At 40.1% G+C, this 20,232-nt stretch overlaps 2 protein-coding genes across 3 annotated transcripts; one reads left to right on the forward strand and one right to left on the reverse strand.

The window, feature by feature from the left end:
- The first annotated feature begins 2,486 nt into the window (after nucleotides 1-2,486).
- Nucleotides 2,487-4,183, forward strand: zmp:0000000930 (telethonin). Its single transcript, XM_066682925.1, has 2 exons — nucleotides 2,487-2,623; nucleotides 3,799-4,183. The coding sequence occupies exons 1-2, from the start codon at nucleotides 2,487-2,489 to the stop codon at nucleotides 4,181-4,183; spliced, it is 522 nt and encodes a 173-aa protein (XP_066539022.1).
- Nucleotides 4,184-11,952: 7,769 nt separating this feature from the next.
- Nucleotides 11,953-17,811, reverse strand: ccdc127a (coiled-coil domain containing 127a). 2 transcript variants are annotated; one of them, XM_066678045.1, is made up of 3 exons: nucleotides 17,714-17,811; nucleotides 15,030-15,156; nucleotides 11,953-14,177 (listed from the first exon to the last, which is right to left on the reverse strand). In XM_066678045.1, exons 2-3 carry the CDS (start codon nucleotides 15,145-15,147, stop codon nucleotides 13,489-13,491), a joined length of 807 nt encoding a protein of 268 aa, XP_066534142.1. In that variant the 5' UTR covers nucleotides 15,148-15,156; nucleotides 17,714-17,811; the 3' UTR covers nucleotides 11,953-13,488. The 2 variants fall into 2 exon arrangements, with proteins under 2 accessions (XP_066534142.1, XP_066534143.1); XM_066678046.1 differs by having other exon boundaries at nucleotides 17,734-17,804.
- Nucleotides 17,812-20,232: the final 2,421 nt, after the last annotated feature.

A 20,232-nucleotide genomic window follows, 5' to 3' on the forward strand; every position in this document is an offset into this window, starting at 1 on the left:
AACAGAAAATTCAGTTCTTATAGTTTCCACACTGTGGTCACTTAAAGGCGATGCCCATGATTTTAATCAAAAGAACACTTTTTATAAAACTCTGTTTCCTCTCCGTGTGCTGCTCTACAGTCGGTTTGCACTGAAAACTGGTCTAATGTGTTTATGAATCCTCAGTGTCTGTAAATGAGTGAAAAAACAAAGTGTCTTGGTTCAGTATGCTAGGCTTTCTCTCTCTCTGATCATGGCAGAGAAACAGCCTCTGGAGGTTTTTAGAAAACAGAGAGAAACCAAATGCTTAAAAGTATGAACTGAGATGATGATATTGCTCTATTCCTGCTCCATAGGTGGGTAACACTGACATATTTTTGCTGTTTCTGATCTTAGGTTGAAATGTCTCCAAACTCCAGAGGCGACTAACTGAAAATGAAATGAAAGTAAACACAAACTGCAAATTCATATTCAGACACGTACAAACAACCTTCATTTTTCTACCTTAAAAGCCATTTCTACGATAACAGGTTCTACCTTAAAAGGCATAGCGCTTCTGAACATAAACAAAGCAGAACAGCATTTCCCCACAATTGTAGATCATCTTCTTTTCCAGCCATTATCTGTAAGCGCTTATCCAATTCAGGGTCACGGTGGGTTCAGAGCCTACCTGGAATCATTGGGCACAAAGCGGGATTACACCCTGGAGGAGGCACCAGTCCTTCACAGGGCAACACACACGCACACACACCTACAAATCAACCTACCAACGTGTGTTTTTGGACTGTGGGAGGAAAACGGAGCACCCGGAGGAAACCCACGCAGACACAGGGAGAACACACCACACACCACAGTGCTGCCCTACAATTGTAGATGCTCCTTTAAAAGAAACAATTTATTTTCTCCAGTGATTCTCCTTCATGTTACGAAACACCTATTATACTGACACCTAGTGGCCTGGATTTATCAGAGATTCAGTGGCACAGCAGTTAGTTTTGCAGTCACACAGTTCCAGGGTCCTGGAGGTTGTGGGTTCAAGACCCGCTCTGGGTGACTGTCTGTGAGGAGTTTGGGGTATTCTCCCCGTGTCCATGTGGGTTTCCTCTGGGTGCTCCCATGGTTCAAAAACACACATTGGTAGGACTGGCGATTCAAACGTGTCCGTAGTCGTGAGTGTGAGTGAATGTATGAGTGTGTGTCACCCTGTAGTGCCCCCTTCATGGTGTGTTTCTGCCTTGTGCCCAGTGATTCCAGGTTGGCTCTGGACCCACCGCGACCCTGAACTGGATAAGCAGTTGCAGACTATGAATGAATGCTATGGAGCATAAACTGGTTCATTTACAGATTACAGAATGATTTAACTCTTCATTACATGTGAACCATACTGTACTGCAGTTAGTGTCACTGCCATGCAGCTTCAGGGTCCTGGGGTTGTGGGTTCTAACACTACCTTGGGTCATTATCTGTGAGGATTTCTACGTGTTCTCCCTGTGTCTGCTCGGGTTTCCTCCTACAATCCAGAAACACATACTAGGAGGTGGATTGGCTGTGTGAAATTGCCCAAAGTCTTCTCCTTCACTCACATATAAGCCTTGGGCACCCTATTAGTGTTGTTAGGTGGTCATCACTGTGAACCAGGAATATTACATTATGCAGCTTAGATTCAAATTCTCATGCTACAACAATGTGTGTCTTGTTAAATTTGTTCAGGTTCCCTGTGTCCATCTGACCATTTCTCACACCTGAGGCCTTCACATTCACCATTGTTACTGGCATAATCAATGTATCTGATTTGTCTGTGATTGGACTTAATGTTTTGGTCCATTCATGTGACTGTATACCAGATCAAACAAAGAAACCACTCCCATTGTCTCTGAGTGGGTAGGATGGTTTTCATCCTTTGCCTATCCCTCAGCACAACGCTAGCCACCATTGCAAATCGGTTAGGATTCTCCTCCAAGCATGTTGAGCTGTCCAATGATGTGTTAGCATCAGTTTGAAAAGGTGCACCCATGATTTGGATTGGTATCTTAGCTTGGTATGGGTATGTGATTCAGGGGAGACCTGGCTATTGGGTGGAATTAGCAATGAATACATACACAGCAAAATGGCAATATCTCTAGTCTTCGAAGGTTTCATCTCATAAATTTCCTGTAGACCAATACCTGAGAAGAATGCAAACATTTAAACTGGAGTCTCTCCTAACTTTGCCATCAGCAATAATCATAACGCCTTGATGAGCTAAACTTGAGAAGGCTGCAGCCCCTTTTGACCCCCCCTCAGGGGAGCTGTGGGCACATGTGGAAGTTAAAAGCTCAAGGGATTAGTCATTCTACCTATTCATCACTAGAGTAAACCAATCGGTAAATGCTCAACATGATAGCGGCTCCCAAAATAGCAGCACAGAGTTATTTAAGCAGTGCTCAGCTGCGGAGAACTGTCATTGATTGTTTGTAATCAGTTCCAGTAAAAGCTATTCTCTAATGTCATTTTAGAATCTGGAGAAGATGCACTGCCTGAGCAGAACGTCCTGTTCCTACCTGCTCAACTCCTACAGCGATGTGAGGGAACAGGACCAGGTTAAGAGGGAGTCGTATGAGGCCACCTGGCTGGACCTGGTGATGGAGACGAGGCCAGAATACAAGTACGTTTCTCTCTTCTGTGGTAATAAACAGCAAGCGCAGCTAATCCAGTTAATACGGCAGTTTCACTCAACTGAGCCAATCAGACTGTTTGTCCACCCAACGTGGCACGTTCACTAGAGAGAGCAGGAGGGACATGAGAACGAGGAGAGCATGACTTTCTCCAAAACAAGGAAAGCTGTTGTAGAAAAGCAAACGTTTAAAAATGATCGAATGGAGTAGTTTCTGTTCATTTTTCCTGCAGCCGTTTCTAAACTTGTGTGTCTTACTTGTTCTGAAAACATGGTATTAATCAAAAGAGAGCAATCGGCAAGAGCCCTTTGTAGCTATACAGTTACAGACTGTAGTTCTATTCCTCTGCATACTTTCTTATCCCCATTTCCCCCTGTTCTTCAATGGTCAGGGCCCCCACAGAGCAGGTATGATTCGGGTGGCGTATCTTTCTCAGCGCTGCAACAACTGTGCTGGTGCGAGTGGATCAGACACAGCAGTGCTGCTCGAGTTTTTTAAATCCTGTGCCCACTCACTGTCCATTCTGTGAGACACTCCCTCGTTGGTCCTCATTGTAGATGTAAAGTCACAGTAGCTCATTTGTCGCTGCACAGTGTGTGTTGGTCGTTCTTCAGTCCTTCATCAGTGACACAGGACACTGTCGGCTGGATGTTTTTGGTGGATGGACTATTCACAATTCAGCAGTGATACTGAGGGCTGTAATTCTGTTTAATCACCAGTGGTCCACCCAGAATATGCTATGCAAAATGTCAATGGACCTCCAACTTTGCCCTTAGTGGACCAACCGTGGTCCGCCGTCTCCTTGCTATCAGGGGGCTGAGGAACGGTTCATGCCACCTTAAAATTCGGCCAGATTAAGGTATCCCAGTAGGCAGTGTGTTTAATGTGTCTAAGAATTGGGACAGCCTAAAAGGCTCTCTGTCGACAGCTCACTAGGTTTTGGGACAGACCCAGGGACTCTGAGATCTTCACATAGATTTGTTAATGTGTTGTGATGATAGGCTTCTGAAAGTCATCGGTTTTCAGAGGTTTCTCATGACGCTCTCAGCTCGCTTGGGTCTAGAATGTGGATTTCTGTAAAAGCTGTAAAGCAAAATAATGTTTGTTTACTCATCTTTAATTCACACCATGCTTGATGGGATATTCCCTACTATTTCTCTTGCAGGAACACGGTCATTGAGAAAGACACATCTCGGAAAGAGAGTTATGAGCGAAAGCAGGTTGTTCATTTCGTGGTGCGCCGATTCCCCAGCCAGACAATTTGCATCGGCCAGTACGGGACGAAGATGAGGGAATATTACCTGCCTTACAGAAACGTCCTCCCCATACCGCTCTTTGTGCCTCGGGATGTCACGGCTCTGCAGGAGGTCAACCAGGAGTCACCTGCCTCCTCTCTGCCGTCCGTTACGGACACTGAGAAGAGCTGGAATGAGAAGAGAGAACCAGTAGCTGATGTGGAAGGCAAACCGCCAGTCATTCAGCCCAACAGAGTGGAATTCAGGGCGTCTGGCCTCATCTCTCCACCAAGGGATGCAGCACAGCGGATATGAGACTTGCCATAGACAGCAGAGTAATGCTTCTGTTTACAGTTTGCGTATATTTGCAATTACAGCATTTGTCAGATGCTCTTATCCAGAGCAACTTACAATTTTATTCATATTACAGCGGACACTCATTGGTGTAGCCTGGTACTCCTGCCTGAGCTGGGAAATGAACCATAGCCTGCTGCAGGGAAGGCACCACCCACACTGTATGCACGGTGTATGGTGGTTCTATTTCATGGTATGAGGACTGCGTTGTTTTACCAAAAGGCATGTGATAAAGGGAGAATTGGGTGTATAAGATACTGTTCAAGCCGGATTTGTTTTTACCAGGAGGGTTCCTGTAGTTCAGTTCACTGAGTATTTGACTTTCTACGTCATTTGGGTTCAAGAATTTGTGTTATTCCCCAATACCCCACATATGTCCCAGATAATTCACATGGACATTATACTGACATCTAGTGGCCTGGATGTGTCAGAGGTTTTGTATTAAACCTCTTTTAAAGGTAGGGGACCCATTCTATGGAGCATAAGCCAATTAATTCAGAAATAATTAAATAATATGTTTATTTATTAAAAAATCAAATAATTAAATAATCACTTTCATAATTTCTGTGGTAAAAATGCCTTACTGCCCCTTTAAATGACTCTACTCAGAAATACAAATATTGCTATACACTGTGAAAGAAAGATTCCAGAAATCCACAAATTCTGTGTTTGACTGCTTTTGACTGAATACTCCTGGATTTTTTTTTTTTTTTTTTTTTTTTTGAGAATGAATCTGAAAATGTGAAACAATAGCAAAGCTGAATGTTTACAGACATTGTGTTGTACATCTTTATCTGTGAATTTCAGTTTCAGATTTTATCTTGTTCTCTTACACAACCTGAAGTGCCCACAAGGTCATCAGTTTAACCCTTAAAAACTCACCCCTGTTCATCACAAATACATATATTATACATTAAAGCATTGTAAGTGGCTAAATGTAAATCTATACTTTCACAATCATTCAGTACACAAATTTAGGAATATGTAGATAGTCCCTGGAGACTATCTCCACTTACCTCTTCACAGGATTGGTTCCTTAGATTTCTGATGTAAGAAACTCTGGCTGTATAAATTCTCTCTTTGAGGCTGCCACTTTCACTCCAATTTTAAAAACAGAACTTCTCAGCCATAGTATAGACAAACTATTTCATACTTGATACATATTTCTCGAGTATAATCCGCATCACATATACATGCTAACAGAGTAAAATATTTGATTTTCACTAAAGGGGGTCATTAGTTAATTTAATTTACTATATAGATCCAAAATTACAGCAGTCCTCACGGCAGATCACACCGATCAGATTGAGCTGCGAATGTGCAAACAGTGCTGCCAAAGACACGTTTGCTTCATTTTAGGTTTAATTTATTCTATTTTATGAACCCCTGAACCAAGAAAACATAACTGACTGAGATATTCAACTTTATTCAATACATAAACACATGCCTTATGAATATATGAGATGGGACCAAAGGCACGACTGTATGGAACGCCGTTGGGCTCTAAACGTGTGAACACATGCGAGTTATTACCTTATTAAAAACTTTGCAAGTTAACACCAAAAATGACACGTTTACACGCTTCTCACGGTTTCCGCCAATGGAAGGCCTCAAATCCGGGCATACTTATGTATTCATAATAGAACTTACATCACAGACTGTAGCTGACACAAAACATAAATCCTTTGTCAACGTAGTCCCTAAGTTTCATCTGAATTATTCATAACATAGTGAGCTGAGCGCTGACCTATGGGTTGAGCCCTACTTGAGCAGTGTGAAGACAGCAATACTACTAAGCTGATCCCCATGGCAACTGGAAGTTTATTTTTCACAATAAAAGACTCTGGTGTTTAATACCATAAAATGTGTAAACATGTATATTATTATATAACTTTATAAAATGCTCTAAAGCTTTTCATAATTTTATATAAAACAAGCTTCACTATTCTCTCACACTGTGTGACACATACCGAGGCATAATTCATTCACATTGATAAATTATGTAAATACATAATTAATTACATTAATTTGTAATTTTACAGGGCGGCACGGTGGCGCAGCAGGTAGTGTCGCAGTCACACAGCTCCAGGGGCCTGGAGGTTGTGGGTTCGATTCCAGCTCCGGGTGACTGTCTGTGAGGAGTTGGTGTGTTCTCCCCGTGTCCGTGTGGGTTTCCTCCGGGTGCTCCGGTTTCCTCCCACAGTCCAAAAACACATGTTGCAGGTGGATTGGCGACTCGAAAGTGTCCGTATGTGTGTATGTCTGTGTTGCCCTGTGAAGGACTGGCGTCCCCTCCAGGGTGTATTCCCGCCTTGCGCCCGATGATTCCAGGTAGGCTCTGGACCCCCCGCGACCCTAAATTGGATAAGCGGTTACAGATAATGGATGGATGGATGGATGTAATTTTACATTAAGATACATTAATTTACAAATTTTTTATTTAATTATGTATATCTACTTCTATATATACATTAAAAATGTGAGAGGTTACATCTCCTTCAAAATGAATTTTCACCAGTGAATTTTATATATATATTTGTGTGTGTGTGTGTGTGTGTGTGTACTTTTTATACTGTTTATAATGTTTATACAAAATCCAAATACACAAACTTATTTCGAAACGTAAAAAAATGTGAAAAATACCTTAGCGTGTTAACACAAAATTATATGCTACGTGTTAACACAGAGAATCCAACACGTTTAGAGACCAACGGCGTTCCATACGACTGGATGGAAATGGCAAAACGTCACGTGTGTCGCTACATTTAACAAGCAGATTAACAATGTAATGAACCTTTGGTGCACTAGGACCTGGGGGAGCTGCTGCTGTTACTGCATGTCCCTTTGACACTGTTGGCTATCGGTCTGTACTGCTTTCTTGAAAGAATATACACACTGTGTATGTGGGGAGAAGGTGTAGTGAGTTTTCTGACGGTGACTCATTTCAAGACAAACATGAATTGAATGCCTGTTACAATCTTTAATTCTCCAAATTGAAAAGCCACTGAAACAGCATTATGCTAGCAGAGGAAATCTGATTATTGATGAACATAAAGCCAGTTAAAATGATAATGCATTAAACGCTGCAGTATTTAGGGCAGACTGAACTGATGTTTATACCTGTATATAATCAGTTAATAGTTGTTCACAGCTCAGTTTTGTTTTTCTACCTGTAGATGGATATTTGATAAGTTTTTTGTAAAGGCAGCAGCTTCTTGTGGCTTTGCTTAATCTGTACCTCGTCAAAAAAATTACTGCTATGAGGCAATTACTCTTAGACCCCCCTGGTTAAAGATTAGCCCCCTTAATTATTAATCTGAGGGTTCTGCTTCATACTGTCAGCCTCTCACTACAACAAGCAGCCAAATCTCACACTACCATACAATCCAGCCTTTCATGACCCTGAAATTCATAAGGGTTTGTGAGAAGAGAGAAACATGTGCAGAGAGAGCATGTAAACTGTTCTGGACCGCCATCTAGAGTTACTAGATGTGAGTTACTGTTGATTGAAACGGGAATGTTATTCAGTCAGTGCGATTTTTATATACTTTTATTTATTACGTAATTTTTTTTTTTTTTTTTTACAAAGGTTTGTTTTCCAAATGGTGAATTTGAATAAGGTTTCATTCCATGGAAGAGACTATAGCCTTGAGGTGTATAGTGTACTTGTAAATTCTGAATTATAGATGTATTACACTTTGTGAATGTAGAAGTGTTTCCTCTCACGGTCCAAAAACACATTGGTAGGTGGATTGGCCAAGTGTCCATAGGTGTGAGTGTGTGAGTGAGTGTGTGTCGCCTTGTGAAGGGTGTGTTCCCATCTTGTGCCCAATGATTCCGGGTAGGCTCCGGACCCACCGCGACCCTGAACTAGATAAGCTGTTACAAACAATGAATGAATGAATAACTCCATAAAAAGGGCTTGTATATTGTATTCAGGCAAAACTGTATAGCAAATAATTAAGGTCATTTGTCATTAGGCAGAAACTCTTTCAGTGCCTCTTCTATCGTTCTGTGCTTGTGTAGAATGATTTGCTGCTGCCAGTATCTGAGATAAAGCTTCATCAGCTTCCCATTCCCCCAGTCTTTGGGATTTTCAAAATTCACACAGTAATTTTCATATCAGAAAATGTTAATAACGTCATCCCTCAAGCCCAGCTCAGATTCTACTGGATTCTCGTTCACCATGTCCAGCAGGTTCCTCTCTAAGCCGTGCAAATCTAGCCGACGGTCGTAGGGTAGAGGGACGCTACATAAGGATTCCTGCCTCCTCATCAGATGTGGCCTCAGATCCTGCAGCAGAAGCTGGGCTTTCTTCTGGAACATCTGCCCCTCTTTCTGAGCCCTTTTCAGGGCCATGTCCATGCACTCCTTCTCTTCCTTCAGGTCCTGGCAGTCCTTGTGCAGCTGCTTCTGCTCCTTCTTATATTGCTGAGTTTGGACAACCATGGCATCTTCATACTTTTGAACTTGCTGCTGTTCCTTTCGGAGGTCCTGCTCCCAACGAGAGGTCCTAATGTCTTTGGTAAGGTTGACTATCTTCTGCTCATACTTTTGTTTGTCCATGATCTTCTCCTGGGAAAGATGGGTCCAGATTCAATCTGAAGGGACGTAGGTGTGAATGAATATGATCAGTTGTCATTGCAGCCCAACATTAGAATAAAACCCAATAACATTATTCCAGTGAGTGTAATATTCTATGTGTGAATGTGTTGGTTTTACTTTTTCCAAATCTCTCCTTGTGGCAGTCCGTATTATTTGAGGTTATCATCCAAACTTAGTATTACTTCTTAGAGGTCAGCAATGTTTTTAAAACATACGTTTATGATAGGCTATGTTGTCGAAGAGGATACCTCTGCAGGCTGGAGGCAACTCCAAGTGGGAGTTATAAACTAACACAAAATCTCTAACCCTAACCACAACCACTTGCTGGTATCCACCTACTCACTGTGCATGTCTCTCCCTATTGCTGGATTCCAGACTGCAGAGATATGTACTTCATATTGTTTAATGGAGCACATTTCTGGCACCTTTGAATGTTTAGTATTAAAAAGCTAATATCTTCAGAAATACTTTGTGTCATTAGAATATTTTAAGTACAAATACATTGAAAAGAGTTATATATTTGGTTTGATTGTTTCTTACTTTGTTGTTTGTAATAATGACTCACCCAAAGCAGGAGCACTCCAGAGATGAGATAGCGAATCAAGACTATAACCTGTGTCCACCTGGTCTACATTGTCCACATTGTTTCTCTTCACCGAAGCCCGTACTGGACATAGCAGGAAACACAATGCCGTTGCTGCGGTGTATGAACTGCCCCGGGGGTCAACTGCTGTGTGACCAATGCCTTTACCCATGCTCATACTTCTCAGACGTAAGCACTGCCAAGTACTGCCATATTGTCTCCACATTGCTCAGGTGTGGCATGATCTGTGTTCTGTCAGCTTCCTGCACCTGCCAGCTCATAGTTTCTTCCATTCTTCCAGTGCAGTTCTCTCAGAATCTTGTTTGCAGGGATCCTTTACCCAAAAGCAGATTTCAGCTCTCTCCAAATATTTTCAATTGGACTGAGATCAGGACTCATCGATGTCCAGTTTAAAACAGTCCTTTCTCAACACCCCATTCTTGAGCACCGCTGAGTGTGTGCTTTGGGACATTATCCTGCTATAGGACGCATTTTGTTCAACTCAGCCCTAGTTTTCTTAGACTTGGGGGCACATTCCGCTCTAAAATTCTATGATAATACTCTGATTTCATAGTTCCTGTCACATGTTCATAGCCTCCGGTCCCAGCATCTCCACAACGTTGTGGATATACCATGTTTCATTGTAGGTAGGGTGCATTTTAAAGGCCTCATTTCCTTGTCTAAAATAAAGCTTGTACGTATTGCCAAAGAGCTCTAGTTTGGTGTCATCTGTAAAGGTATTTACCTTTGTTTGTAAATTAGCAAGAGGCAAAATTATGTGTACTGACAAAAGAGTTAAAATTAGTATTATTATATTTAAAAAAATATATATATATATATATATTTAAATATTTTAATAAATTAATATTTAAAAATGTATATATGAATTTATCAGATTCAATATAAAGAAATACATGACTATAGGGCAATGTGGGTGCACCTTCTATGAGGCCTTCAATGATTCCAGCCTAACTTGACTAGTCTAACACTTCCTAAAGCTTAGAAGCCTTATTATTCCTAACATGATTTGATGAACGTCTTAGATCAGCTTTATTCATGTCCTTTGTTTCTGTAATAATGGGGGTGTGTAGGAGTAAGGGATGGAGGTATATGCAGGAGACTTTTATTAACAATAAACAAAAGGTAACAGAGGCGAGCTAACACTAAACACAAAACAAGGCTAAATGCTAAACACTAAACAAAGCTAAACACTAAACAAAGCTTCTGAACAACAAACACAGCTAAACATTAGAGAAGGACTAAACAGAACAAAGGGGTGAAACACATAGCAAAGCTAAACATAGAGAAAGACAAAACAATGCTAATACCCATGAACATCAACCAAACACATACAATGACCCACAAACAGGAACCACTGACAAAGACTATATAAAGACAACACCAACAAGAAACACCTGGGTACTAATTAAGACACATGACACTAGAAACACAAGGGAAGGGTATCACATGACCAGAGAACAAGCAGGAAGCAGACACAAGACAAGGGGAAACAGTCACATGACAAGGGGAGCACAAACAAGGAACAAAAACAGGACAGAACACAAAGTACGTTACATTTTCTTTCTTGTTGCACATTTTTTGTGGAAGATTATATTTATCAAGGACACAGATTATACTGGTTATACCGGAGACTAAACAGAGTGTGCCACACAAAACTGAAATGAGTATATTATTTTATGCTGTATAATGTTTGGCTTGTAATTTTTAGGCTTTCTTTATTGTTCCTTGTGAAACTATATCAGTTAAATGATGCTTCGAGATTAAATGAGCACAACTTATATTGTTTAAATACCCATTATTATTGATAAATATTCAGAAAAAACATAATTACTACTGTTTTGTTTGTTTTGTTTTGTAGTATCACTGTATAAGAAATCACTTCATAATATTGTGCAGACCGAACTGGTTGTTTCCCAGTCTGCTCTAATGGAATATGCATTGTCCACACTGAAGAATTTTTTCATCCTCTGTCACATCAGCTATAAGTACTTTGTAAGACCCAGTTGTAAATTTTAGACTGCCATCCACAGGGAAAGTTCTAGAGTCACTGTTATTGGTAACAGGATTGGCATAAATCAGGGATATTCAATTAAATTTCAGTGGTAAACAACCAATAGCTGTTTGATAGCTGCGCCCGTTTTCCTGAATGTTATTATTTATTCTCATTAATTTATTACAAAACTGTTTACGGCTGTAGACAGAAACATGGCTCTGTCCAGGTTTGGACTGATGTCCACCATTTGATAATGTAGAGTATATATGTTGTTAATAAGAATATGATGGGTAAGGTTTTTAGCATGATATTTTCTGATCTGTGGACAAACAAAATTCACTGGAGGTCAACACCAGCCTTAAGTAACACCAAAAGCTAAGTGTCAATGGTGCTCTCTTGCCCTCCTGCTAAACATTACACCACAAATTCCCATATAAAATGTGCTATACGATATACAGTGTGCAGGAGAGGAGTGTGTTGGGGTGTAAACAAGATAAAAGTAAAAATAAAGGAAGGTCGTCTGACAAACAATATAGACTTTAATTCATTACGAAACAAAAATAGTTGAACATTGGAACATCAGTCTTCACAATGATCATTTATATCACTTATACACGGGGACACAAGTTGATTCAAGTGAAGCAGACAGCATCATGCTCAGAAGGAATAAAGTAGCTGGATATTTAATGTCTTTAAAATATGGAAGTGTTATTATTTTAATGATTGTCAGTAGGTGGAGGTGTTAAAGGCTGCCTTTATATATTTCCTATTTCATAAATTTGTTCAACAAGAAGCAAGAGCAAAACAAATAGGCAGTACTGCACAACGAGACCAATTACCAGATGCTATTTTATGTGTAAGAAAACAAGTCTTTTTTACTATCAACCTCTACCCCACTGGTCTTCAAATCTGAAACTTGGATCCAGATACAAGGCTGGGATTTCTAAATTGCTGGCTGGTATAACCCTAAATCTGCAATTGCTAATGTACCTGACTAGCCAGGTTTAGCAAAAACCTGGCCTGGTTCCTGGATCCAAGGTTTGTATTTGAAGACTTCTGCTCTAAACTATTAAAAAATAAAAGTTCCCAAAGTGTTTCTGTGGAGCAAAGCCATAGAGCCGCTGGTTCCCTAAAAGACCCTAACGTGATTAGCTACCAGTCATTTTTCCCCAAATGATAATTTATCAGATTTCACCACAGCCAGTATACTGACTCCATGTGCTCTGGATATGTCAGAGACTCTGTACTTAACTCAATAAACTGGTTAATTCAGGGACTGCAAAGTAGTCTCATGCATCTCATGCAAGTAGCATGAGAAAATAGTTAAATAGTAATCAGTTTCATAAATATTATTTGCTAATTATTTGGTAAAAATGACTGATTGAACCTTTAAGAACCAAAAATGTGTCCAAAACTGTACCCTATTCACTATACAGTGCACTATTTTGGGGTTCTACCATTATGTAGTAGTGTCCAACAACAGTGCACAATTTTCAGTGCACTCAAACAATCCCACACTGCACTGCAAAAGAAGTGTACAACCCATATACACTGGCAGAGCGCAGATTACCCATAATCCACAGCATTATTTGGTAAACCCCCCAAAAGGTAGTGTCTCAAATCCTTTACTACTTTCCAGAATTCAGTTCTCTATAATAGTGCATAGTGTGTAGTGTGCAATTGTAATGTAAGGAATAGTGAATAGGGAAGCAATTTCGGACACAGAAATAGTATTCAGATCTGGACCTTTAATTAAATTCAGTCTCTGGTAAATTTTGTCGCTAATAGCAAGTAAAATACCAAGTGGCCAATCCGTTGTATCATCGGTTCCCAACTGTTAAAAATTTAATTAAATGTCTGGATTTGAAGACTTAGGTTCTAGGGCATCACTCCAAATTTTGCCACGTATTTTGAAGCCTGTAAAACAGGGGCCATTTGTTCTGGTCCTGAGCCAGAGTCTAGCCCAATTTCCCTAATCTAACACACCAATAAACCAGACTGCAGGGCAGAACTGGGCCAATCTTGATGCGCTGGACCGAAATGGAAGACCCCTGATCTACAGTATCAAGGCCACTTGACGTTGTGTGTCCCTTTCAATGCCTCCTCTGCCCTTATGTGCTTTTGCATTGTCACCTGCAGCTGCCAGTACCTGAGATAGAGCCACATCAGCTTGCCGTTTTTCTTCTTGTCCATGTTCAAAATGTCTGCACAGTGCCTGTCATTCTTAAATATATCCCTGAGATCCTCCTCCAGACCCAGCTCAGCCCCGAGGGGGTCTTTGGCCACCTTCAGAAGCAGATTCTTCTCCATTTCCAGTCGGCGTTCCCTGGGTAGAAGAATGCTGCAGAAAGCTTCTTGTCTCTCCACCAACTGGAGCTCCAGCTCCTCCAACAGGGCCTTGGCTCTATGATGCCACTGTTCTTCTCGCTCCAGAGCCCCATGCAGAGCTATCCCAGCAGCTCCAGACTGCAGGGCACGCTTCTTCTCCTTCTCCAGCTCCTCACGTTCCTTCTGCAGCTGCCTGCGTTCCTCCAGGAGCTGCTGACTCTGACTAACAAGGGCCTTCCTGTAACCCTGGACACGCTGCCGTTCCTTTTCCAGCTCCAGCTCCAACAGGGCGGCTGTCCTGCGGTTCTCCGTAAGCGTGTCTTTGTACTTCAGCTCCAGGTCCCTCGCAAACACAGCCATGTCCTGGTCATACTGAACCTTAATCTCTTGGATCTGCCGCTGGGACTCTCGAGTCCAGATCCAACCTGTTGAAACAGAACATACCTGAATAAATATGGTGAATATTTTCTGTGGATTTTTCTTTGACACACGCAAAAACATTAGGGTACGAATACAGAAAACAACTTGGAAACCTTGAGTTTATCCAAGGATCTGACAAAAGTAAGAACAAAGCTGAGCACAATTCTTCAAATATATTTTCATAATGAAATAGTCAAGATTTAAGTAAAGTAGTTTGATGTGAAATTCTCTCTTTTAAAGAAAAACGTAAAAAAATCGTAAAGTCAGAATTGTTCACAGTGGTGGTGATAGGAATCAGACATCTGGTGTTTAATGGCTCTAAAATCTACCACTCAGAAAGCTGTTAGAGAAAATATTTATAGCTTCGGTCCTATTTTAATGCATTAATAGTCATCATGTGCATGTATGGTGCAGTAAAGAAAGTAGCTACCAAAAAAAACTAAGGTTTACTGCTGTTTTCAACTAGTTTTTAAAAGCTCACAAAACGTTTACATACACTGGTGACGGTGGATAATTAATAAAGTATCTATATTTGCACTGTAGACTCTGTAACCCATGAAACCTAGGCCAAAACTGTAAATGAATCTGAATTTAGAAATGTTTCTCTACAAACTCACATCAAAACTTTAAAAGACTTTGTTCACATCCCAATTATTTAATAAAGCACACATTTTGAGAAACAGGTGGAATTGCTTTAACAATGCCAGCTGGGTACATGTATTAGTGCTTTATTATTAATTGAATTACTGTATTATTACTTTAGGGTTTTAGGGTATATAAATATATTCCAGGTTATGTGGAATTAAGTTAGTGAATGCCTCTATACCTGTTACACAACAAAGTAAAGTGCAACTTACGGAAGGCAGCGAGGCCGAGCATTGGCACCAGAAGAGCATAGTTCCATTTTCCTCCATCAGCACCTCCCTGTGGGTCTGGCCTTATATTCCATCTAGGAGGATCATTCAAATTGTTCATGGAGGCACCCTGTTCAACAAAAACCAAAAGGCTTACAGATTCAGAATCGGATGTTTTTGGCCAAGTATGTTACAGACACAAGGAATTTGGTTCCTGTTAATGGCGTCTCTGTAGTAAAAGCAATGGTGGACACTAACGAAGTAAATGTAATTCTTTACTGTATTGTTCTTTATTTCCATTTTGGGCTACATTTTACTTTTACTCCACTACATTTCAAAGTCAAATATCTTACTTTTTACTCAAGTACATTATGAAAATCTGCCATTACTTTTGATTTGTGTGTGAATAACATCGTAACATGTCTCAACAAATCTCACCATTCCACATAGCTCTCTGTGTGACACACATTAGTTCCGTTGCTAGGAGACAAACGAACGCAGTCGCTGTGCAAAACAAGTAATGTTTCTCCGCTTAAAACCAATAATGCCAAAGGCAGACTTTGGTTTTATCAAGTGGTTTGTGAATTTTAGAACTTTCAGTTCTTAGAGCCATTATAAATTAACAAAATGATTTATACTGTTTAGTATTTGGCTGTATTTGAGTCATCAATAATTACTATTCCTCCATAAACACAGTTTATGGAGGGTGAGAGTCAGTTGGATATTTAAACACAATACGTGAAGCAAGGTCAAAACCAGAAGAAATATTCCAAAACCCAAAAATCAATACAGAGCGATAAACAACTGCAAAAAAAACAACAAAACAAAACAAAAAACATCAGATAAGAAATCAGGAAAAGAAAACAGCAGCCTGTTAAATATCAGGCTTCTCAGAAATTGCAGAAATTTCTCAAACTATGCTAAATTACAGCTTCAAATTCATTGCAATGCTTCACTGACCTATAACAGGGAGAACAGGGCCTCTGTTGTTGCTTCTCTGGGCTCAGCACTGCAGAAACTACACTATGTAACTTTTGGAGGAGGGTAGGAAAACACCCCTTTCCCCTCCCTACCAATTTCAGTACAGTGCTGTGGATGTTAATTGCACTACGGGGAGCCCCAGGAACAGAACAAAAAATCTTGCCTATTGGGCTTAACACACTGGAGATTGCGACCTCTGTTAGTTTGGAGGGGCAGCACCTGGGTGAATGTAATACTTGATATAACATCATTCATTGCATTTACCCTTTGGCCATTTCTTCTGTGTTCAGAGTCAGACTCATTAATTACATTCTATTAAAAGACGGAGCGTGTTCAGCTCCAGATTGTTCTGTCTGCACTAACGCACCAGCCGTTCAACCTCCCGCCGATATACAGACTCGTCGTAGTCTTGTATGAGTCCGATGACTGTTGTGTCGTCTGCAAACCTAACGAGATTAACAGTTGGGTCGTTCAATGTGCAGTCACTGGTGAAGAGGGAGAAGAGCAGTGCACATCCTTGTGAGGCTCCAGTGCTGATTGTCTGTATATCTTAAGATATTCTCCAGCCTCGCCTTCTGTGTTCTGTCGGTCAGGATGCTGGTGATCCACTGACAAATGGCAAATTACCCTTCTATACATTATATGGACAATTGTTTGTAGTCATCAAACATTAATGGTATTAACAGGGTATTTGCTTCGGTTTACTCCAGTACAATCATCTACTAGAACATGTTCTAGAAGATTTCTGTGACATTGAAGATTTGATGGCATTCGTCCACAAAAACATTAGCGAAGTTAATTACTGATGTTGGATGAAGCAGATCATACATCAGCCTGATATGTTCTTGTTTTTCCTCAGAGATTTATGCAATCTGTATCTGCACAAATGAATGGCTATATACACAATGGCTGCACCTTTAATGTAGATGCATTCACTAATTTATAGGAATGTCTAGGTGTGTCTATAAACACAGTGTGTGTTCAGTTTACCAGTGTTAAATTTGCTATTAGTGTTGAATTAACACTGTTAGCGTATTAATTTAACACTCTCAGGGTTAAAAACTTTTCACTATTCAGTAGTAAGAAATGTTCATTTTCATCCATAAATGTTCAAAGAAATTTCTGAAATCGTCAAACTGGGTGTGTAATAAAACACAGGAATATCGCGAGAAAGTCTGAGGTTTGTAAACACGGCCGGATCTCAAATGGCCCACAACTCCCTGCACTATGTAGGTCATATCATATTGGCTTCTGCACTTAAGACAGTGTGTAACATGTCTAACTGATATTTATTTTGGGATTAAGCCAGATTTGTACAATTCGTACACTGTTTGTCTGTAGAACAAACATCATTTAAAATATTCGTAACTTACAAATTGCACTGTGTAGGGAGTAAGGCGTTATTTGAGACGAGTGTTATTGAAACCAGTGAACACACAGAGAGACAGCCATTAATTAATATATCTTGTATGCAAAGAGGCATTATTTTGTCCTACAAAAGTGCAAGTTTACCACAGTTAATATACCGTTAACTAGTCACAATAACATTCAGTAACAAACCTGACAACCTCAGCCTTAGAACTGCGCTAAAACTGAGGTCATATTACACTACGCACCCATTTGTCTGTTTCACTTCAGGTTTTGAATCGTATACAGTCGCAGCGTCTTATCGTGAGAAATGCTGAATATTTCATGCACTTGCTTACCTTGAAAACTAAGGGTTTACCTGCGGTTTAAGTCCCTTCTCGATGGTGTGGAGTTACGCTCAATGTTTCACTACCGGACGTAAGATACGCAATTTTATTAGACACGGCCATTTGTTGTGGAAAGGGGATTGTTTTATAAAGGATGGGTTCGCATCATTAAACTATCTCGAAAAAGTTTTTATATTATTATTATAAAATCTTATTTTGAACGGTGTATATGTTTAAACTCTTCGCAGTACAGCTGTTTATATTTGTTTAAAAAAAAATCCCCCCCCATCCCAAAATGGTAAAGCCCTTCGGTTGGCCCAGGGTTTACAGGGAAATTTCACCGAATTTTGACATTTTCACATAATACCATGGCTGAGATATGTAAAAAGTAATTCAGAGAGGTTTAATCTGGTATGATTCACTTTAGAGGATCTTAAATTACTTTTACATTGGTGATCAGAGGAATTAAAAGCCTCTGTGTGTCTTATGTGCTGTTAAATATAGGCCTATTCAAATCAAATCAAATCAAATTTATTTATATAGCGCTTTTCACAACTGATGTTGTCACAAAGCAGCTTCACAGAATTCCAGTAAGACAAGATTTGACATGAAATGTAAAGACAAATGTAAAACCCTCAAGTGAGCAAGCCAGGGGCGACAGTGGCAAGGAAAAACTCCCCCAGCTGAGGAAGAAACCTTGGGAGGAACCAAGGCTCACAAGGGGTGACCCATCCTCCTCTGGTCAATCTACTGGTGATGATAGTTAGTAGTCCATGAGAACTTCAGTGTAGGGACAGCTTCAAGGCACTTGGTGGTTGCTGGAGCGTGGGCAGCTGGTCTGAAGCGTGGAGGAGGATCTCGACAGTCATCCATCAGTGTCCAGACAGACAGGTGGGCAGTCGTTTACTCGGAAAGATGTAAAGGGATGGAATTAGTTTTGAACTGTTTTGTGTTTGTAAAGTAGAAAATATGAAAATTTCCAGAGTGTGGCTAATGACTCCGGCAGATCTGACTATGACAGCATTAACTAAAAGGAGAGAACCAGAAGGACACACAGACACGGGAGCATCCTGAAACACTGGCATCCCTCCGCTCCACCGTCAACAAACCTGAGTGATCGAATTGATGATGAAGGTAAAAATACTGATGAAATAAAAAAGGAAATTTCTTTTGGGACTATTTATTATAATATAATAGGTAGCTGATTCCTTTTGTTGCATCAGAAGCTTACATAGGTATTAGAATCTTTATATTATGATTTGTTTTCATTCAGCTACTCACCCCAAAGATATTGGATTACCCCAATGCTTTTTGTCTGTCGTTTTTCAAGTGTTTTTTGATGCAAAGCACCTCATAGAACTGGCTTGTACTTACTCACTGACTGGTAGGGATTACACCACTATTTCTCACATACTCACTCACATTTAGGGACTGCCCCACAAGTGGGTGCTGTTGTGCTTTCATTAATGACACAGCATCCTTGTTTTTTTTTAAGTTTATGACTGCATTCAGTCTTTCGGGGGATATGTCTATTACCATGGCATATTATGAGGTGGGAGTCTTTGCCCACACATTCTGGCAAAGCATACCAAATCTGTCAGAGCCCTTTTCAGGTCACAACCCACAGATTTTCAATTGGATTAATGTCTGGGCTCTGGCTGGGATTTTCCAAAACTTTTATTTTCTATTGGCGAAGCCAATATTGTGGAGGTATGCTTTGGGTCACTGTCATGCGGAAAGGTGAAATTCCTCTCCATCTTTAACTTTTTAGCAGAGGCCTATTTGGAACTGTTGAAAATGCTTTGCAGCCACCACCATGCTTCACCATGAATATGATGTTCTTTTGGTGATGTTTTTTTTTTTTTTTTTTTTGGCCAAATATTCGTTTCAGAATTATAGCCAAGATGTTCAACCTAGGTCTTTTCAGACCATAACATATTTTCCCATATGCATCTGGCAGAGTCAAAGAAGGGTTATTCATGGGTCAAATCATTTACAGTGGCCCCTACCTTAATTTTTTCATTCCAGGTTCAGCAATATTAGCTTCTAATTTTAACTTTTTGTTTCACCCTAAAGTTACAACTTAAAAGGATTAAAATTGTTTTTTTTTAACCTATATATTGAAAATGTTTCTAATTTGAATTTCCATGCCATGTTAAAATGTCCGTCTTAAATGTATATTAAGACAAGGCTGAAGTTAGCTTATCATTAAACATCTTTGTTCCACATTAAATTTTCAGGACAATTGAACTCTAAGTATTTGGGATACAGATAGTTAAAGTGTCAAGATATTTGAGCATTTTAACTATAATAATTCTCAATTGTTGGCCCAATCATTAGCCATGATGTCTAGCTGGTTTAAGTGCCATTCTGTGAGCTTGTAAGTTTAGTTTTCATTATAAATACTCATTAAATGACAATCTAAGCACTTGTACTTATAAGACCTGCATGCCCTGCAGAGCAGTCTGTTTACCTGTTTCAGTTACACACTGTTCCCTGTCCAGCTTGTATACTAATTGGTTGTAGCAATA

Source organism: Hoplias malabaricus, chromosome 1 (genome assembly GCF_029633855.1).
Source record: "Hoplias malabaricus isolate fHopMal1 chromosome 1, fHopMal1.hap1, whole genome shotgun sequence".
Classification (NCBI taxonomy): Eukaryota; Metazoa; Chordata; class Actinopteri; order Characiformes; family Erythrinidae; genus Hoplias; species Hoplias malabaricus.

Excerpts from the sequence above, each read along its gene's own strand:
- zmp:0000000930 (XM_066682925.1), top strand. The coding sequence starts at position 2,487 with ATGCACTGCCTGAGCAGAACGTCCTGTTCCTACCTGCTCAACTCCTAC. Across the intron at positions 2,624-3,798 it reads GAGACGAGGCCAGAATACAA|GAACACGGTCATTGAGAAAG; the intron begins GTACGTTTCTCT and ends TTTCTCTTGCAG.
- ccdc127a (XM_066678045.1), bottom strand. The coding sequence starts at position 15,147 with ATGAACAATTTGAATGATCCTCCTAGATGGAATATAAGGCCAGACCCA. Across the intron at positions 14,178-15,029 it reads GCTCGGCCTCGCTGCCTTCC|GTTGGATCTGGACTCGAGAG; the intron begins GTAAGTTGCACT and ends CTGTTTCAACAG.